This window comes from Hemicordylus capensis, chromosome 2 (genome assembly GCF_027244095.1).
Source record: "Hemicordylus capensis ecotype Gifberg chromosome 2, rHemCap1.1.pri, whole genome shotgun sequence".
Classification (NCBI taxonomy): domain Eukaryota; kingdom Metazoa; phylum Chordata; class Lepidosauria; order Squamata; family Cordylidae; genus Hemicordylus; species Hemicordylus capensis.
In genome coordinates this window covers 17,671,083-17,690,885 of record NC_069658.1, presented here as the reverse complement: position 1 = coordinate 17,690,885, position 19,803 = coordinate 17,671,083, and the positions used below count along the sequence as shown (strand labels likewise).

The 19,803-nt window shown below is 46.1% G+C and overlaps 1 protein-coding gene across 2 annotated transcripts in view; it reads right to left on the bottom strand.

Moving 5' to 3' along the window:
* The window catches only part of DCC (DCC netrin 1 receptor), a 1,362,689-nt gene that overhangs the window by 41,603 nt on the left and 1,301,283 nt on the right, over nucleotides 1-19,803 (bottom strand). The window contains exon 25 of one of the 2 annotated variants that reach the window (XM_053300600.1): nucleotides 5,250-5,405. In XM_053300600.1, the coding sequence (XP_053156575.1) occupies nucleotides 5,250-5,405 (156 nt within the window). Of the gene's footprint in view, nucleotides 1-5,249; nucleotides 5,406-19,424; nucleotides 19,716-19,803 lie in introns of those variants that run through there. The other variant, XM_053300601.1, reaches the window with a different exon arrangement.

The following is a 19,803-nucleotide window of genomic DNA, read 5'->3' as shown; positions in this document are numbered from 1 at the left end:
TGAAGTCACCCATCCAAATACAAATCAAGGCATAGTATTGTCCTCTGCTTAGTATAGGGGACAATTTACTCCAAGACCAGCTCTCCACTTTTTGGCACTGCTAGCAATGGTGGTAACCTCTGTGGCCCAACACACTGCAACTTCGCAGCAGTGACCTACTTCCATTGGGGACCAAGAGAGTATGTCACAGCGGTGATGATGCCATGTGTTGGTGACATGTATTGAAGCCCCCACCATTGCTAATGGTGCTGATGGGCTGGTAAGTGCCTCAGAAGCAGCAAGTGCAGACTGGGAACCATGGCTCACTGCACAGTAGGTCAGCCACTGACCTCAGGGACTCCAAATTGCATTCCACACCCATCAGGTCTAGAACTGAGTGCAGCTGCCCACAATCCTGGACTGCCTTTAACCCTCCCCACACACCCCTCTTGGAAACTCAGAACTCTTCTGTGTATGTTGCAACCAACTTCTCATTGCTTGGGACAGGAGAAGAAAAACATATTGATCTTCAGTGGCCTGTAATGTGCAGGTTAGACATCTCCATAACAAACCGCCCCCTCCTGAAAAAAAAACCCGTGGAGCGAAACTACTCTGAGAATATGTTGTTGCTTTTTCTTGGCAGAAAGCATAAAGAAACAAGTCAGTACAAAGTCATTATTCTGGTCTACTGCTACCAGCTCCTTTGACAGCGGTCAAAATGGCAGCCAGCTTTATCATCCCAAGGAGGCAGATGCCAAATGGAGTCTGTCTTCCCCCTTCATTTTCTTCAGTTTCTCTTTCAGCAGATGGCTGAGTGGGAACATTTTTTGCTAAGGGTGATTTTTCAGCATCGGCATCTTTCTAGTTCATTAGAAACGGGTTTCAAGAACAGAAAGAGGGATTTGAGCATGGCCCATTTGGCAGAATGAATGGCGACACCCTCCGTAATGTCATTGTGCATGATGAATCTGAAGGGTGCTTCTGGCCAATCAATAGTATGTTCAGTCATGTAATAATGCAAAGACAGTTACCCTGAAATGAGTTATTGGAGTTATTATTATATATACAGGCAGTGTATATCTGTCTATATATGGGCATGGATTCTCCTAGCCTTAGGTTAAAAATATCAGGTGCGTTTCAGTGTTTCTCTGGTATCCCACTATATCATTTATAAAGATGAACTGTCCTTTTAACTTCAACTTCTTCTTCTTCTTCTTCTTCTTCTTCTTCTTCTTCTTCTTCTTCTTCTTCTTTAACATTGTGTCTATTATATTAAATGTTGTGAGCCGCCCCGAGCAGTAGTACACTGGAGAGGTGGGCATACATATTTTATAAACAAACAAACAAATACAGATGATACTTTGCTTGATCAGGAGAGCTGGTCTTGTGGTAGCACGCATGACTTGTCCCCTTTGCTAAGCATGGTCTGCCCTTGTTGCATATGAATGGGAGATTACATGCATGAGCACAGTCAGAGATTCCCCCCTTAGGGGATGGAGCTGCTCTGGGAAGAGCATCTAGGTTACAAGTTCCCTCCCTGGCAGCATTTCCAAGACAGGGCTGAGAGAGGTTCCTGCCTGCAACCTTGGAGAAGCTGCTGCCAGTCTGTGAAGCCAATACTGAGTTAGATGGACCAGTGGTCTGACTCGGTATATGGCAGCTTCCTTTGTCCCTCTACATGTGATGAACATGGGTCGATTTAGACAATACGTTGCCTGGCCCATGAGACATGACAAGACTTCATCCTAACCCTGTCCACCTCATGCTATCAGTGTGCATTTCCTTCTCCACTCCCAGCGTGCAAGGGCATCTCTCCCTAATTGTGTTGGGGCAATGGTTCGTCAGCAGAGGCGTAACTATAGGGGGGGCAGGGGGGGCACGTGCCCCGGGCGCCATCTTTTCTGGTCACGTGGGGGGTGCCGCCATGACCAATTTTTTTTTAATTTTTTGTTAATACAAATGTTTCCTGCTCAGTGCAGCAGTGCTGTAGCAGCCAAGGGAGCGCATCGGTGCCCCCTTCTCCACAAGCGGTCCCTTCTGCGCTGCCTGTGCCCCCCGCATTGCTTTGCTGGTGCCTGGCGGCCAGTCAGTGGCCTGGCTTGGCAGTGGCGGCGGGCGCTTGTGAGGAAAAACCTAAGTATAATGTAGTATGTTGGGGGAGCGGGGGGGGAGTGGTGGGGGGGTGCCATTTCAGTGCTTGCCCCGGGTGCCATTTTCCCTAGTTACGCCTCTGTTCATCAGAATGGCCAAGCCACAGCCTCCCTAAAGGATCGGGGGGGGGTGTGCCAAAAAAGTAGGGGGTGCAGGTTTTATCATCTTAGTTGCTCTCCATCACATTACAATAAAGCAGTTTTTAAATATATTTTTGTAAAAACTTTAGGCATGGCAGAGAAATGTTTAGGGAGGGGTGGGCCTAACCTAGCCCCACGCCCCCTGGCTACAAGAGGAGGAGAGCTGGTCTTGTGGTACCAAGCATGACTTATCCCCTTAGCTAAGCAGGGTCTGCCCTGGTTGCAAATGAAAGGGAGACTAGAAGTGTGAGCACTGGAAGATATTTCCCTTAGGGGATGGAGCTGCTCTGGGAAGAGCATCTAGGTTACAAGTTCCCTCCCTGGCAGCATCTCCAAGATAGGGCTGCAAGAGATTCCTGCCTGCAACCTTGGAGAAGCTGCTGCCAGTCTGTGTAGACAATACTGAGCTAGATGGACCAAGGGTTTGACTCGGTATATGGCAGCTTCCAATGTTCCTACAATATGTACAGTTCTATGAACTGCTCCTCTACATGTACTAGAAATATTAATTTAAACCAGTATTTTTAACTAATTTAAACTAACAGTTCAGGCATACCTGCACAGGATTAGGGAGGGGCACCCCGTGTGTTGGGAGGGAAGGACATGTGTGCTCACAGAGTGTACCAATTCCCTATCAGATGTGGTTGGGAGACGAAGTATTGCCCAAACTGGATTGCAGCCCCTCCCCGCTTTTAAAAGCAGGTTTAAAATGTGATGCGGCCCAAGAAAAATAAACGTGTCCTTGCAGGGTTCCATTTAGTCAGCATCATGTTTAAATTGGGTCACTGGTTCCTGTGTGTGCAGTATTAACCCCAGGGTGGCAGACACCCGGGCTCTCTGGCGTGCAAAGCGTGCATGTGCAGAAGCCAGTGACCCAGTTGAAAAGTGCGGCTGGCCGTACAGAAGCCGGCTCCAAGAAGTCTGTTTTACACATCCAGCATCACCTTTCAATTAGGCCCCAGGGCTATTACTGTCAATAATCAGTCCTATGGTCATTTCTAATAGGGGAAAAGGTTCGACCCAATTATGTCATTTATTTCCAGAACAACCTTTTGAGAGAGATTGGGAAAATCTTCGTTGTACTATTTTCAGCAGGGAATGGAGGATGGGAGAAGACAGGTCTTTCCGTCTGGTGATGCCCCGTGTCAAGTTCAGATGCTAAGTTTGGGTGCTTGCAAGCCCCTCCTGGAGCGCTTGAACCGAGAGCTAACCAAGCATGAGGGAAATGAAAAGAAAAGCAACTGCTTGGTTGGTTTGCTGCATGTCCGTGGTAATGTGCACAAAGTACAATGTTTTCATCTGGTTGCCTATGCACATCTCTGACAGCTAAAGAGGGCAGATAAACCAGCCACACTAAGTGGCAACCACTGGGAAATTTCATCTCGAGAGTGTCCATGGCTGAGGCACACTCATTCAGACCCAGTTGGGCCACTGAAGCAATTCTGGCCAAAGAGACTGAATGGGATTCAGGTCTTGTAGTAGGAAGCATGAATTGTCCCCTTTGCTAAGCAGACACCACCCTGGTTTGCACTTGAATGGGAGACTACATGTGTGTGCACTGTAAGATATTCTCCTTAGGGGATGGGGCCACTCTGGGAAGAGCACCTGCCTGCTTGCATGCAGAAGGTTCCAAGTTCCCTCCCTGGCATCTCCAAAATAGGGCTGAGAGAGACTCCTGCCTGCAACCTTGGAGAAGCCACTGCCAGTCTGTGTAGACAATACTGAGCTAGATGGACCAAGGGTCTGACTCAGTATATGGCAGCTTCCTATGTTCCTATGACTAAACCAAAGGGCATCAGGACCAACCAAACCCTGGAAGGCATACCTTGTTGACACAGCACCTGAGGAGGGCAGGCCCCATGTAGGGAGGGAATTACAAGGGCGTTGGCAGGTCAAGAGAATATTTAGAGCCAGAAGGCAGCAGGTCAGTGGGGAGGTTGACTGAGTTCTTAGTACACTGTTGTGGGGGCTGGCCAGCCAGCTGGTTCCTGTGAATATTCTTCCCTTCCAATAGCACTTTCACTGGGATAGTACCTTTATCTATTCATTTGCGGGATTTTGTCACAGCTTCCTATTCAAAAGCAAGCTCAAGGTGACTTAGTGAAAAATATAAAGCAACACAAATAAAGCCAAGATGGGGTGGGGGAAGAAAAACTGTAACTGTAGCAAATAACAACTGACAAAAAAACTGAGTGTCAGCAAACTCTCACAACCAGCTAATTACAAACTTGTTGAAATAGCCAGATCTTCAGCAAGTGCTGAAGGCAATGAGATTGGGAGGCAAGTCAATCTCCTAGAGATAGGAGATTCCACATCTGCGGGGGGCCACCATGAAGAAGGCCCTTTCATATGTCACTATTAATCAAACCTCTGAAGGTGGAGGGATACACAGAGGCCTCTCTCCAGCTAATCCTAAAGAGTGAGTAGATTCACTTTGAGATTTAGAAACTTGTAGCATCAACATCAGGCATGACTGACTTCAGATTTGCAGGATTTACTTTGTTTTTTACTTTAACCTGGGCAGGGATGTGGAGAAACAAATATTCTCAATGTTCTTTGGAGGAACCCTAAAATTCTCTCAATATTTCACATTGGGGAAATTTCAGTTTAGCCATTAGTGGTGTAAGATGATGACTCCATGAGCAAAGCCAATTACATGCTGATGCGCCCCATGAGAAGACATTTGAGAAGCTGACCTTCCTATCTATATCTATATGTATCGGTATTAACAAAAATACGAATATTCAGATTCACAAAAATATTAATCTGAGTTATTTACAGATCAGGGATTCTATCCATAGAATAAGAGAAGTCTTTTGTTAACAACTGGAAGTTCTTTATCCCTGGCCAATCTACTGCAAATCATCTAGGACTATCAAAATATCCCGATTTACCAGTTCTGGTTGATGCACATCATGTGTCTGTTTATTTTGGCATACTGGAGCTGGAGAAAAGCAAAGACAAAACAGCTCTACTTACTTCTTCCTGTTCCAAACGTCCGATCAACTGAGAGCGTTGGGAATGGCACCGGTCTGAGAGTGAACTGAGGATGTGGATAGCCGCACGTGGGGGATGGCAGAATTCCTGGGTACTGTGCACTTTCTAGCGTTGGCACTGGGATGGCACTGACTACAGCTGGAAAGAGAAAGGGGGGGAAACAATGCAGTGGCATGGATTGCAGCAGATAAAGGAGGAAGTATGCATTGGGAACTATAAATGTTCTGACAAGGCTTAGGGTTGATTCACAGATGCAGGCATGGCATTATCATATTTACCTGAATACAAGATGACCCCAAATTTAAGATGACCTTAACCTTAATGATGACCTTAAGATGACCAGGTTAAATATAAGTTAGACTATTTATCCAAAAGGATGAGAACCCTGGATTTAAGATGACCCCCGCCTCCCCTCCCATTTTCTAACATCAAAGAACTTGGAGGAAAAACCTAGCCTTGGATCAGGTAATACATTACGTTCTGTTCAATCTCATATTTGCACCGGGTTCTGGGTTCTGGTGCAGGTGGATGCATTCCAGACTGGACCCCACAATTATTACTGAAGTTTAGGTGGAACTTGAATTAATTCATTCTGGTATCTACAGAAATATTCTGGAGTAGAATCCAGCAGGGATGTGCAGAATGTTCCGAGCTCGGAACGTTCCGATTCGAAATGGGTCATTTCGAGTGCTCCAAGCTCAAAACAGAGCACCCTTCAAATGAAGGGCCTGTTTTGAGCTTGGAATGGAACAACCCTGGTCTGAGTCGGAACGTTCTGAGCATTCTAAGTGCTATTTTGGAAGCATTTTCGCCACTTGCTGACTGGTTTTTGCACTGGCTTCCGATTGGCTTGCGATCTCTTTGCTTCTTGGTTCACTTGTTATCATACAAATCAAGTTGATTTGTATGATAACCAGCCAACCAAGAAGCAAGGAGATTGCCAGCCAATCAGAAGCCAGGGCAAAAACCAGTCAGCAAGTGAAAAACACGCCTCCAAAATGGCGCTCAGAATGCTTGGAACACTTAAAACGTTCCGAGCGTGTTCTGAAAGAACATTCCAGGGATTTGTGTTCCATTCTGAGTTTGGAACAGAATACAAATCTCGTTCCATGCACATCCCTAGAATCCATTGATTCCACCCACAATTCCCATTTGATATCTCACCTTCCTCAGTAACACATAATTGTGGTTTAAATAAGCACTGTGACCCAATGGGCAGAGGCGGCTGGTGACAGCGGTGCAAGAAGTACCTTTAGAAGTCATTACCTTTGATACCACTTGTACCTGGCAGCCCCCACGAGCAGTACTGTCCAGCATCCCATGCAGAGGCTGCCCCACCAGTGTTCCCTCTAACAGGGATTCCCAGATGTTGTTGACTGAAACTCCCATAATCCTCAGCCAAAGGCCATTGAGGCTGGGGATTGTGGGAGTTGCAGTCAACAACATCTGAGAATCCCTGTTCGAGGCAACATTGTGCCCCATCTAGGGTTCTCATCGGGCCACTGTGCATGTGTGGCGGCCATTTGTGTAGTCAGCATGGTGTTGCTGACTATGCAAACAGCTGCTGCATATGTAATAGTATGTAAAGATAATGACTTATAAAGCTACCTCTTGCTGTCCCTACCCTACCCCGCCCACAACCTCACCGGCCACTTCTGCCAATGGGATAGCTCAAAGTGAGAGAGTTCTCAACCTTGGATCCCCAGATATTGTTGGACTACAACTCCCATCATCCCCAGCCACAGTGGCTGAAGGCCTAAGGATCTGATAGATATGGTGGCTCCCTGGGGGAAGAGGATGTTTGATTTAATCTGGAGTCCATAGCCGTCACTGCTGAATTGAAGGAAATAAAAGCTGAACTATTCAATCAAGTTAAAAATCAACTGTTTAAAAGGAGGAGACACTTGATGGATTAAATCGCAAATGAAGTTGATGCTATTTATTATAAAAGCTGATCAATTAGTGCTTGTTTCAAGCTTAAAATGGCCTCCAAATTAAGAGCATGCCATGATTTAATGGCAATGAGTAATTGGAAGATGCCCAGTGCCGTCAAATCAATTTATATTGCAGGAAGGCAAAATTAAAGCATGGAATTAATTTCCTTTTAAAAAAGAAACAGGAAAAAAAGGTTCTATCATGGTTCGTTTATTTTCTTCATTTGCCCATATTGGTCTGTCAAAATTAGAGCAGCATATACTTAACGCACATTAGAAACACTAGACCGGAAGATATGAATCCTTTTTTAAAAAAAACAACAACCCCATTTTATCCTTTAGGAACATAGGAGGAAGCTGCCTCATACTGAGTCAAACCACTGACCCATGTAGCTCACTATTGTCTACACAGACTGGCAGCAGCTTCTCCTAAAGTTGCAGGCAGGAGTCTCCCTCAGCCCTATCTTGGAGATGCTACCAGGGAGGGAACATGGGAACTTCTGCAGGCAAGTGCTCTTCCCAGAGCAGCCACATCCCCTATGGAGAGTATCTTAAAATGCTCGCACAGGCAGTCTCCCATTCATATGCTAACAGAGTGGACCCTGCTTAGCAAAGGGGACAAGTTACACTTGCTACCACAAGACCAGCTCACTTCTCCTCAGACCCATTCTCCCCACATCATCTTTAAGCAGGCATTAGAGAAAAGGAGTTTATTGTAGACGGGTATATTGTATCTTCCCAGAGATCCAAGGTCACAATAATCCTGCTGTTGTTACTGCTTGGCCATAGAGTCACAGAGTTTGAGGCCAGTTCAAAATGGCAGTTTGCCTCCACTGGATATGACCAAGTAAGAGATGATAATTAAAAAGTTATTATAATAATAGATATCGGTGAGAGCTGGCAGCAAAACCTAGGTACCACTTTATGATCAATTTTTGAGGGTTGTCGACCTATTCATTGATTTGTATACATTTATCCTGCTTCCCATTTAAATTATTCTTTAAGCAGCTACAAATTTGCACTAAAAATTCAGTTTTCTGAAACATACAAACCACAGCTAAAACAATCAAATTAAACAAACAGCCACGTCCTAGCAAGGACAAAACACACAGACATTTCTGTGATAGTGGCCACCATCCAGACTAACCTCCCATGGATATGCCACATTTTCCTGTTGCACGATGGGGGATAGATGGAGCTACCATTTGGAAAAGAGGACAGGTCTCCTGTACCTTTAAGAATGCACAGAAGTGGGAACTGTAGGGGAAGAATGGCAGTTCAATCCCCCAATGGCAGAGCAAAACCAGTTTGGTGGGAAAATAGCAAAGCAAGAGGTCTTGAGACAGTTCTTTAGTATTGAAGAACTACAAGGATTTATTTAAAGAAAAGATTACAAATGAATGTGAAAAAGCCTGCAGCTTAATTTCAGCTGTAGCTCATGGCTGAAGAGAGAGACCAAATCAAACAGCCATCTCTGGAGAGACAAAATGGAGACTAACTCTGGAAGAACAAAGAGGGGAGGAGTCCAGCACTTTTATCCATGATCCTAAACCCCTCAGTGGTCACTATGAGATATTGCAGCTGCGATCTGATGCTGCCAGGGTCCTAGCTCCAACAGGAATTTCAGCAGATGCTGCTCTCCGCACCCCCCGCATGTCTCCCTCTTCTGTGCATCTCTTAAAGTTAGAGAAGACCTGTTTTTTTTCCATATGGCAGGGATGGGTAATTTTTGGCGACCCCCCCTTCCTTCTGCAGCTGTTTTTGCCTTCTGATACCATCTCTTTGAGGGTCCTCCAACTCTCATGGAAATAGGAAACATAGAAAACTACCATATACTGAGTCAGACCATTGGTCTACCTAGCTCAGTATTGTCTTCACAGACTGGCAGCAGCCCTGGGAGGCACAGGTGGCTGCAGAGGGAAGGGTTAACTGAAAATTGCGATGAAAAAACTGGCATATCCATGGAAGGTTCGTCAGCACTTCACTGTGTGGGAACCCATCTGTTTTGCAGCTGCTTGATGGTCCCTGCATATGCCTCAGACTCTCTGGAACGGGAGTTAATGCACCCAAATCCTCCTTTAGCCAGGCGTTGCTTCTCTAACCCCTATCTCCATCCCAAGAGAACACTGTCATAGAAGCTGGGTCTTTTTTTCCTCCTCAGTGCTCCTTCCCTCTGGCTTGAACACCCTGGCCTATGCAATGGCTGCACTCCCACTAGAAGATGCCATGCCAATGGTCCTCCTGTGAGAGGAGCCTCTGATGGAGAGGAGAGCTGGTAGGATGGTAGCAAGCATGAATGGCCCTCTTTGCTAAGAAGGGTCTGCCCTAGTTTGCATTTGAATGGGAGACGATATTGACCACTGTTACCCACACCTTAATCATGTGACGGCTGGATTCCTGCAATACAGTATACATGGGGCTGCCCTTGAAGAATATTTTGAAACAGCAGCTAATGCAAAATGCAGCAGCTAGGACATTATGGGGCCAAGGCAATGCGGCCTAGAAGAGTGCTTGAAATTGATACTATCTGGAACTGCCTGCTGGGACCATATCACACCCATTTTGAAAGAGCTAAATTGGCTGCCAATCTGTTTCCAGGTCCAGTTCAAGTCGCTGTTTTTGACCTTTAAAGCCCTTAATGGTTGGGCCCTGGATACCTGAGGGACTGCCTGCTCCCAAGAGTTTCTGCCCACTCGACAAGGTCAATGGTTGGTGGGGGGGGGCTGCTCCATGTGCTGACAATGAGGGAGGCTTGGCTGTTGTGCACTCGGGACAGGGCCTTCTCTGTTGCTGCCCGCAGCCTTTGGAATGCTCTCCTGGTGGGCATCCGCTCCCCAGTCTCTATCACAATTTTTAGAAAGCAAGTAAAATCATTTTGGCTTTTTACCTGGGCTTTTATATGAGTGTTTTGTTGCTGCCGCTTTGTATCTTATGGTTATATGATACATCTTTTTTTAAAAAAACACCTTTTAATTAGATTTGTATTTTTCTATTCCAATTTAATTTTTATTATGCAGTTTTTATAGTTTTAGATTGTTTTAAATGTCTTGTAAACAGCCTTGAGATTATTTTAATGAAAGGTGGTATACAAATCTAACCATAGATAATAAAAAGTAAATCAATACATGTGAGCATTCTCGGCTGTGAAATACTCCCCTTAGGGGATGGGGCCAGAGCTCAGTGGAAGAGCTCTTGACTGCTTGCATGCAGAATGTTCCAAGTTCTGTCCCTGACATCTCCAGATAGGGCCCAAAGAGGCCCCTGCTGTCAGCTTGGAGAAGCTGCTGCCAGTCTGCGTAGACAATACTGAGCTAGATGGACCAAGGGTCTGACTCAGTATAAGGCAGTTTCCTCTATTCCTATCCCAGCTTCCCGCAGGAACAGCTGGCAATCAGGGAAGTTCTCGGCCCCTGCCCCTACACCTAGCAGCTTGGCTCCAGCTCCACTCGCTAGTGGTGCACTGCCTGCTCCTGTGGTCTGGCCCTGGGGTGGCTCGAACCCCTTTACGGTGCCCCCTTTGGAGGTCCCCTTGAGTTGTGTGGTCCTCAGGGGCCTGCACACAGCCACTGCTTTCAAACAACCCCTGCAGAAAGACTAGCCAGCAAAAGTCTTTCTTAATAGAAAGGTTGTGATCCATTCCTAAAGGTCTGGAGGGAATGAGCCAGTATAGAGATGGAGCTCCGCAGAGAGTGTGCCACTGTCGGAATGTCCACGGACTGGGCTGCCATCCACCAAGCTTCAGGCAGCAACTGGATATCTCCTGAAGATCTCAAGTCATGGTGATAATTATGCATATCATAATTGGTTTAATAACTTTATCCTGTTTTCATATTGTATTTTGACTTGTGTACACTGCCTGGGGATGCACATGTCAGGTGGTATCGAAATATGATAAATACGTAGAAACTAGCTGGGCTGGGCACAGAGCTTCTGTGCCTCCGGCCGGCCCACCCACCACAGCTTTTTCCTTTCCCCCCACCCAGCACGCCAGGCTTTCTGGCCGGCCAGCCAGCCGCTTCTCACCCCCCGCTTCCCCTCCCCCACCCACTTCTCGCCCCCACCCCACGGTTTCTGGCTGGTGGGCCAGCTGGGAAGCCGGCCTGCCACCTCCTCCCACCTGCGCAGTCCTGGTCATGGCCGCCAACTCCTGCCAGCCAGGCTGGGTCAGCCCACCGCCACCTTCTCCTCCCAGTGGCTGGCCCGGCCTGCCGCCGCCTCCTGCTCCTGCTGGCTGGGTCGGGATGGCCTGCCACTGCCTTCTACTCCCAGCAGCCAGCCCGGCCCACCTTCGGCTCCTGCTCCTGCGGCTTGAGCCGGCCCGCCGCCTTCTCCTCCCAGTAGCCGGGCCATCCGCTGCCTCCTGTTCCCACCGACTGGCCCGGCCGGCATCCCTATTTTCCCCTTATCCCCGTCCCTAATCCTAATGAACTCTCATGAGAGCTGCCACGCATAGGATTAGCAATGGGTATGCCTAGGATAAATAAATTGATAGATAGATATGATAAATAAATAAATGGCAGGATGACAAAACAATCATTGCCTAAGCAGAGAAGAGCCTTATGCGAAAGTTTGGGGAAGAAAAATGAGTGACTCTGATAACAAAGAAAACTTCATCTATAAAAAAAGAGAGTAGATCCAGCTCTTCTTCTGCCTTGTTTTCAAATATTACAGATTAGGGGTACAGATTAGGTGTTCTTATAGATGTGGTGACGGTCAACAGCCTGGATGGCTTTAAGGAGGGTTTGGATAACTTCATGGAGGAGAGGTCTATTAACGGCTACCAGTCAGAGGGCTGTGGGCCACCTCCAGCCTCAAAGGGAGGATGCCTGAAAATATCACTTGCAGTGAGTAACAGCAGGAGAGAGGGCATGCCTTCAGCTCTTGCTTGTGGGCTTCCCAGAGGCAACTGGTGGGCCACTGTGTGGAACAGGATGCTGGACTAGATAGGCTTTGGGTCTGATCCAGTAGGGCTGTTCTTAAGTTCTTACATTTTATCTGTTACCTATATGCATAGGTGCATGGCTGTGCCATGTAAAAGCCACAATGCGTCATAATCTTTAGTATTCTGCTTGATACTAAAAGAAACAGTAACCCATATGAATATGCGAAACCTGTCCCTTTGTTCCTAAAGACACTAACATCTTTCCAAACATTGGCCCTACATCCTCTTATGCTATTCACATAAGAGCATAAGTTATTTTTGAACAGTGAATCCAAATAACTGTTGCACACCTTATGAACATCTTTATCCACAATTGGCTTGACTATGCATCATGTTATCAATTCAAAAGTATAGATACCTTTCTAAGCAGTTCTGTATCAGTAGCTCACATCCAGACTAGCACTGCACTAGTGCAACAAAGAAAGACACACACATACAAAAAAGGACAAATAGCTGAGTGGATACTAAATGTTGCACAACTTCTTGGACTCTTGGTCCAAGCATAGTGGTGAGCTTTGCATCCTTACCTGCAATGTATATGGACTGTGGTAGAGATTTCAGAGCATCCTTGCATAAGTGCAATATGTTTTGTAGTAGTACAGCAGGGGTTCTGAAACCTGGGTCCCCAGATGTTGTTGGACTACAACTCCCACGATCCCAAGTCCCAAAGGCCAAACGTTGGACTACAGCTCCCATGTTGTTGGACTACAACTCCAGAAGTTGTTGGATTAAAACTCCCATCATCCCAATCTTCAATGGCCAAAGGTCATTGCGGTAGGGGATGATGGGAGTTGTAGTCCAACAACATCTGGGGACCCAAGTTTGAGAACCCCTGGGTATACAATATAAATTATCATCATCAATAATCATCACCATCATCATCACCATCATCAGAAATTTCTTTAATTGTGGATCCACTCATTCCCTTTTTTAACTCAATGGATCTGATGATAACATTCTCAAAACTTCTCTAAACTGCTGCCAGTTCAAGATACTTATCAGTGACAGGGAGTGGAACACCACAGAGATTTGTTACCAACCACTAGGCAGTGAATAAATTACTGAAAGCCCTATGTTCTCTGTCTTCATTGCCACCTGTGCTTTCAAAGGGGAAAGAAGACCAAAGCTTTCCACTGCTGCTAGATTCAAACACAAATTACCCATAGCTTTCTTATAAGTAACCTGCTTTTGAACAGAAACACAGCAAAGCAGTGCAGATTTAAAAATAAATAAATCACATTGCAGCCTTTGAAACAGTGGAATATGAACGCTTCAGAAAATTAAACAAGAAGATTAAACACCATTTTAGGGTGGTGACAGAAACATGGCCATCAATTAGAATAACTGACAGCTGTCTACCCCCTGGCCATCCACTTGACAAATGGATAACTAAGTTTGCATCCATATAGTGCCCAAATCTTCTATCATGACAAGCTCAGTGGTAAACCAATTGATTTATGCTGGCACAAGTGAATGAAGATTCAATTTCATATTGTCCAATTATATGAGGCATGGTTCTTACAAAGCAATTATAGCACAGATAAACAGATTACATCTACAGGATGGTTTCCTTGATAGTCAGAACACTTAACAAGAGTTATTATGTATAATATAGAAAAGGCTTTTCAGGAGTATTAATATTCTCCTGAGCTGAATCAGGAATAGGAAATAAAAGTTAATGAAGACACATTCCAATGTAAATACAGTGCAGTCTGTTTATATGTTCACTGCTTAATATACAGCCCAATACTTGGAGTTCAGGTTTGGCCAAACAACATAAAATTGACCAAAAATTGCACTTGTGGAAGGGGGAAAAATAGATAAACTTGCTCTTTTTGTTGCTGCCTGTTTGCAGTACTGGCAACAGCAGGGCTCCTTCAGATGGGCATCATGTTTATTTCTCATAACTCCCTCTGAGCAATTGTATGCCAACATGCAGCATTGTTCCAAGGACAGTTCTGGAGAAATAATGGTGGCAACACTTTTTTCTCCAGAAAGTCCCAATGAACAATGCTAGATAATAACACACTGTCAGCCAGAGATGAATTTTTGGGAGGGGGGATGGGACCATTGTTCCTTGTATGATTCTGATCTGATTCCCAGATGTTGTTGACTACAACTCCCATAATCCCCAGCCAAAGCTGCAATCCCCAGTGCAGCTGAGGATGTTGGGAGCTGATCTTGTGGTAGCAAGCATGACTTGTCCCCTTAGCTAAGCAGGGTCCACCCTGGTTGCATATGAATGGGAAACTAGAAGCATGAGCGCTGTAAGATATTCCCCTCAGGGGATGGAGCCGCTCTGGGAAGAGCATCTAGGTTCCAAGTTCTCTCCCAGGCGGCATCTCCAAGATAGGGCTGAGAGAGACTCTTGCCTGCAGCCTTGGAGAAGCCGCTGCCAGTCTGTGAAGACAATACTGAGCTAGATGGACCTAAGGTCTGACTCAGTATAAGGCAGCATCCTATGTTCCTATGAGTTTTAGTCAACAATATCTGGGAATCCCTGTTATAGGAAACACTGTAGGGGACCAGCAGGAGCTGCAGTATTCCGCTGCCATTACCATCTGGGGTGGGGAAAGGTGCAAAAATGGTCCTCCATTTTGCTGACAAAATGGGGTAACAAAATGGGAGGTGTTCAAGTTCTGAACTGTACACTTCATATGGCAGGTGGCAGAAGAGGGCAATATTTCTGAACGCATGCTACGTGCAAAAAATCCCTCCATGTAGTTGCGCAGTGCTGAACCTTTCTCTTTGATTAGCTAGTTTTCTATGTGAATGGGGGATAGGCTTGCACTTTCCCTAAAGGATCAAGTTAGTATGTAATGGGTATGCTTTTAAATCCAAGCTTACAGATATATGTTTAGGTGCTGGTTGTGACTTAGGGCACATTCATCCAGCATCATCTGGCATGCCAACTGTAACCTTTCCTGGTATAATGGGATCTGGCCACAGATATCCATGTCTGATAACATCCAGACTAGATTACTGCAATGTAAGTCACATGAGGCTGCCCTTGAAGACTGTTTGCCTTTGAAGATTGTTGTAAATCAGTTAACAATGTAGCAAAAAGGCTGATAATTAATATTGATAGTAGATTACATATCTTGCCAGCATGGAAAGAACTTCACTGTCCTCCCCCTGACTATTCATTTGATTGTAATGGCCCTGACCTTGAGTGACAGACAGGACTCACATTCTGAGGAGGAGGAGCTGAACAAATCCCCATCAACAACAGCAGCTGCCACAGGATTCAGACCCTGACAGTGAGGATGAATCAGATGGTAAGGAGGTCTAGGAACCTGAACCTAGAACCCCCCCCCCGATGTTCCCCCAAGCTGAACCCACTAGACGGTATTAGACTCAGACACAGTAGAGACCTCTCATCCTTCAGTGTCTGCTAGGCAATGCAAGGAGCACATCAGTTGAGAGAAGGCTGAAACACTGCAGAGTGCTACATTCCAGGTCCAAGGGCTGCCCCTTTAGGGATCCATATTCTGCCACAAGGGGTGGAGCCTGAGAGAGGGAACTGAGCCAAGAGACATGAAATGGCTCAGCTGTAGCCTGGGGTAGAGGCGAGCTGGAGTGCTTGGTTGCTAACACAGAAATAGATAATGTGGTCATAACAGAAACATGGTGGAACAGCGAGAATCAGTGGGACACTGTTATCCCTGGATATAAACTCTCTAGAAAGGACAGGGAGGGGCGCCTTGGAGGTAGAGTAGCCTTGTATGTTAAAGAAGGGATAGAATCTAAGTAGGTAGAAAACCTAGGTGGACCAGAGTCCTCCACAGAAACCCTATGGGTGACAGTACAAGGCCTGAAAGGAAATGTGCTACTGGGGATGTGCTATTGCCCTCCAGATCAAAAGCTGACAGTGACTGGGAGTTGCAGGAAGAGATCAGGGAGGTGTCAAGGAGAGGCAGGGCTGTAATCATTGGTGACTTCAATTACCCACACATAGAATGGGTAAATTCACAGTCTAGATACGCTGAATGACTGTGCCCTAGAACAGTTGGTCTTGGAACCAACCAGAGAGAAGGCGACCTTGGACTTAATCCTGAGTGGCACCCAAGACCTGGTGCGGGATGTCAGTGTCAATGACCCTTTAGGGAATAGTGACCATAGTGCGCTCAACTTCAGCATACATGTGGGGAGAGAATCAGCAAGGAAGGCTAACACAGACACTTTGAATTTTAGAAGAGGAAACTTCTCCAAAATGAGGAGTATGGTGAAAATAAAGCTGAAAGGGAAAATCAAGAGAGTCACTTCACTTCAGAATGCATGGAGTTTACTCAAAACCACAATACTAGAAGCCCAGTTAGACTGTATACCCAAAAGGAGGAAAGGTACCACTAAGTCCAGGAGGATGCCAGCATGGCTAACAGGTAAAGTCAAGGAAGCCATAAAAGGGAAGAAGACTTCCTTCTGAAATTGGAAGGCCTGTCCAAATGAAGAGAACAGAAAGGAACACAAACTCTGGCAAAAGAAATGCGAGGTGACAATAAGGGAGGTGAAAAGAGAATTTGAGGAACATTTTGCTAAAAGCATCAAGGGAAATAAGAAAAACTTCTTTAAATGCATCATATGCAGGAAACCTGTCAGGTATATTTGGACTTCCAAAAAGCTTTCGACAAAGTTCTTCATCAACGACTTCTGAGAAAACTTAGCACTCATGGGATAAGGGGACAAGTACATGTGTGGATTGTTAACTGGTTGAAGGATAGGAAACAGAGGATAGGTATAAATGGAGATTTTCACAATGGAGGTAAGTAAGAAATAGGGTCCCCCAAGGATCTTTACTGGGACCTGTGCTTTTTAATTTGTTTATAAATGATCTAGAAGTAGGGGTAAGCAGCTAGGTGGCCAGATTTGCAGATGATACCAAACTCTTTTCGGTAGTGAAATCCCAAATGAATTGTGAGGAGCTCCAAAAGGATTTCTCTAAAATGGGGGTGTGGGCGACAAAATGGCAAATGTGGTTCAATGTTGGCAAGTGTAAAGTGATGCACATTGGGACAAAAAACCCCAGCTTCAAGTATATATTGATGGGATCTGAGCTGTCGGTGAGTAACCAGCAGAGGGATCTTGGGGTTGTGGTGGACAGCTGGCTGGAAGTGTCGACTCAATGTGCGGCTGCTGTAAAAAAGGCCAATTCCATGCTAGGGATCATTAGGAAGGGGATTGAAAAGAAAACTGCTGTCCAGCTACACGTCCCTATCTTCTCTACCCAGCATGGCTAGGCTTATTGGGACCAGCCTCAGAGCAGGGACAGGGAGGGGCTGAGCGTCACCCTTTGCCTCCTCTGTCCCAGGCTGCTTGTTCCTTGTGTCTGCCCCTCTACGGGGGCCCCTGACACTCTCCACCAGCCTCCCTCTCATCCCTGGCTGGCTCCTTCTATGCCTCCTCATAGGCTATGCATCGCCTGCCCCCAATTACAAGGCCAACACCCCTCTTCATTACCTGTAATTGATTACCCCTTACAGCTGTTGCCAATGCCTCTCCCCCTTCTCCCTCCTCCTGCTCAGATCCCCTCCCTTCGGGAGGCGTGCTGCTGATGTTATCCTCCCATGCCTCCCCTTCAGCCTTATCAGGGCTCTGTTCCTCCTCCATTGGAGCTAGTCCCTGCCTGTTGTTGTTGTTGTTGTTGTTATTATTACATTTTTTAATATCCCGCTCTTCCTCCAAGGAGCCCAGAGCGGTGTAGTACATACTTGAGTTTCTCTTTCACAACAACCCTGTGAAGTAGGTTAGGCTGAGAGAGAAGTGACTGGCCCAGAGTCACCCAGAAAGTACCATGGCTGAATGGGGATTTGAACTTGGGTCTCCCCAGTCGTAGTCGTAGTCCCGTTGGCAGTCTTTCCTCCGTCTCTCCCCAGCTGCCACCTATCCTTGTCACCTTGGGCCCTCTCACCACTCTGTCTTCGGAGGTAAGGATAGCCGTCCTCGCCGGACAACTGCTAATATTATAATGCCCTTATACAAAACTATGGTGCGGCCACATGGAGTACTGTGTACAATTCTGGTCACCACATCTAAAGAAGGACATTGTAGAACTGGAAAAGGTGCAGAAGAAGACAACCAAGATGATCAGGGGCCTAGAGCACCTTTCTTATGGGGCAAGGCTACAACACCTGGGTTTTTTACTTTAGAAAAAAAGATGACTGCGGGGAGATATGATAGAGATTTATAAAATCATCCATGGTGTGGAGAAAGTGGATAGAGAGAAATTTTCCTCCCTCTCACATAACACTAGGTCAGGGGTCATCCCATGAAACTGATTGCCAGGAAATTTAGGACCAGCAAACGGAGTACTTTGTGTACTTTTTCACACAACGCATAATCAATTTGTGGAGTTCTCTGCCACAAGATGTGGTGACAGCCAACAACCTGGATGGCTCTAAGAGGGGCTTGGATAACTTCATGGAAGAGAGTTCTCTCAACAGCTACTAGTTGGAGGGCCACCTCCAGCTTCAAAGGCAGGATGCCTCTGAGTACCAGTTGCAGGGGAGTAACAGCAGGAGAGAGGGCATGCCTTCAACTCCTGCTGTAGGATTCCAGCAGCATCTGGTGGGCCACTGTGTGAAAGAGGATGCTGGACTAGGTGGGTCTTGGGCCCATTCCAGCAGGGCTGTTCGTATGTTACGTCCTTAAGTTAACCATGAAGTGGTTTGATTTGGATGGTTAACTACATGTGAGTACTGTAAGAGGGGATGGGGCCATAGCTCAGTGCTAGAGCATCTGCTTTGAATGCAGATGGTCCCAGGTACAATCTCTGGCATCTTCAAGTAGGACGGGAGAGACTCCTGCCTGCAACCTTGGAGAAGCCGCTGCCAGTCTGTGTAGGCAATACTGAGCTAGATGGACCAATGGTCTGACTCTGTATAAGGCAACTTCCTATGTTTCTATGACTTTGTTGAATTAAGTTGCTGCCATGGATATCTCTGAGGTTTTTCAGACATGCCTTGTTGGGCCCCTGAGTGGGACTAGGCCCTAGGCCAGGAGCAGCCTCTTTGATAGCATTCAGATGTCAGATGAAGGCATGCCTATCCCCCACCACACAAGTTTAATGGGATCTCTTTTTGACTTGGCTTGTGCTTTTAATCTTGATTTGCTGTTGCTGTTTTAACTTCTAATTTTAATTATTTTTTTGAGACTGTATATTTTAATTGTTGTCAACAACGTTGCTCTTAATTCAGAGCGTGAGTCACCTCGAAGGCATGGCTGAAAGAGAGAACATAACTATTTGAAATGCATACATAAATATGAGCAGGGAATTTTATTGGGGGGTTGCATTGTGCACATGGAGGAGCATTCAGAAGCATGGCTTTTCATCTGCAGTCTGAAGTGGTTCCACCAGAAGTCTCTCACTTCTTCTGAATAACGTGCAGAATGGCACTCAATCCGCTCCAAGCGCAGAAGCAGCCAATTACCTCCTTATTAGCTTCTAGTAATTACACTCTGATTAAAATGATCTGGTGCTGGCTTGTATTGCAAATGATTGTTGTTGCTGCTTATTCAGGTAGGTGATCACCATCTCGGCTCCCGACCCTGTGATTTGTTTGCATCAGGTCTGCACTGTTTCAGAAGAAGGAAATACGGGAGAGCTCTGAATGCACGAGTGCAGAGAGGAGAATTCCAGGGTTGCCAGCAGATGCGCTGATCA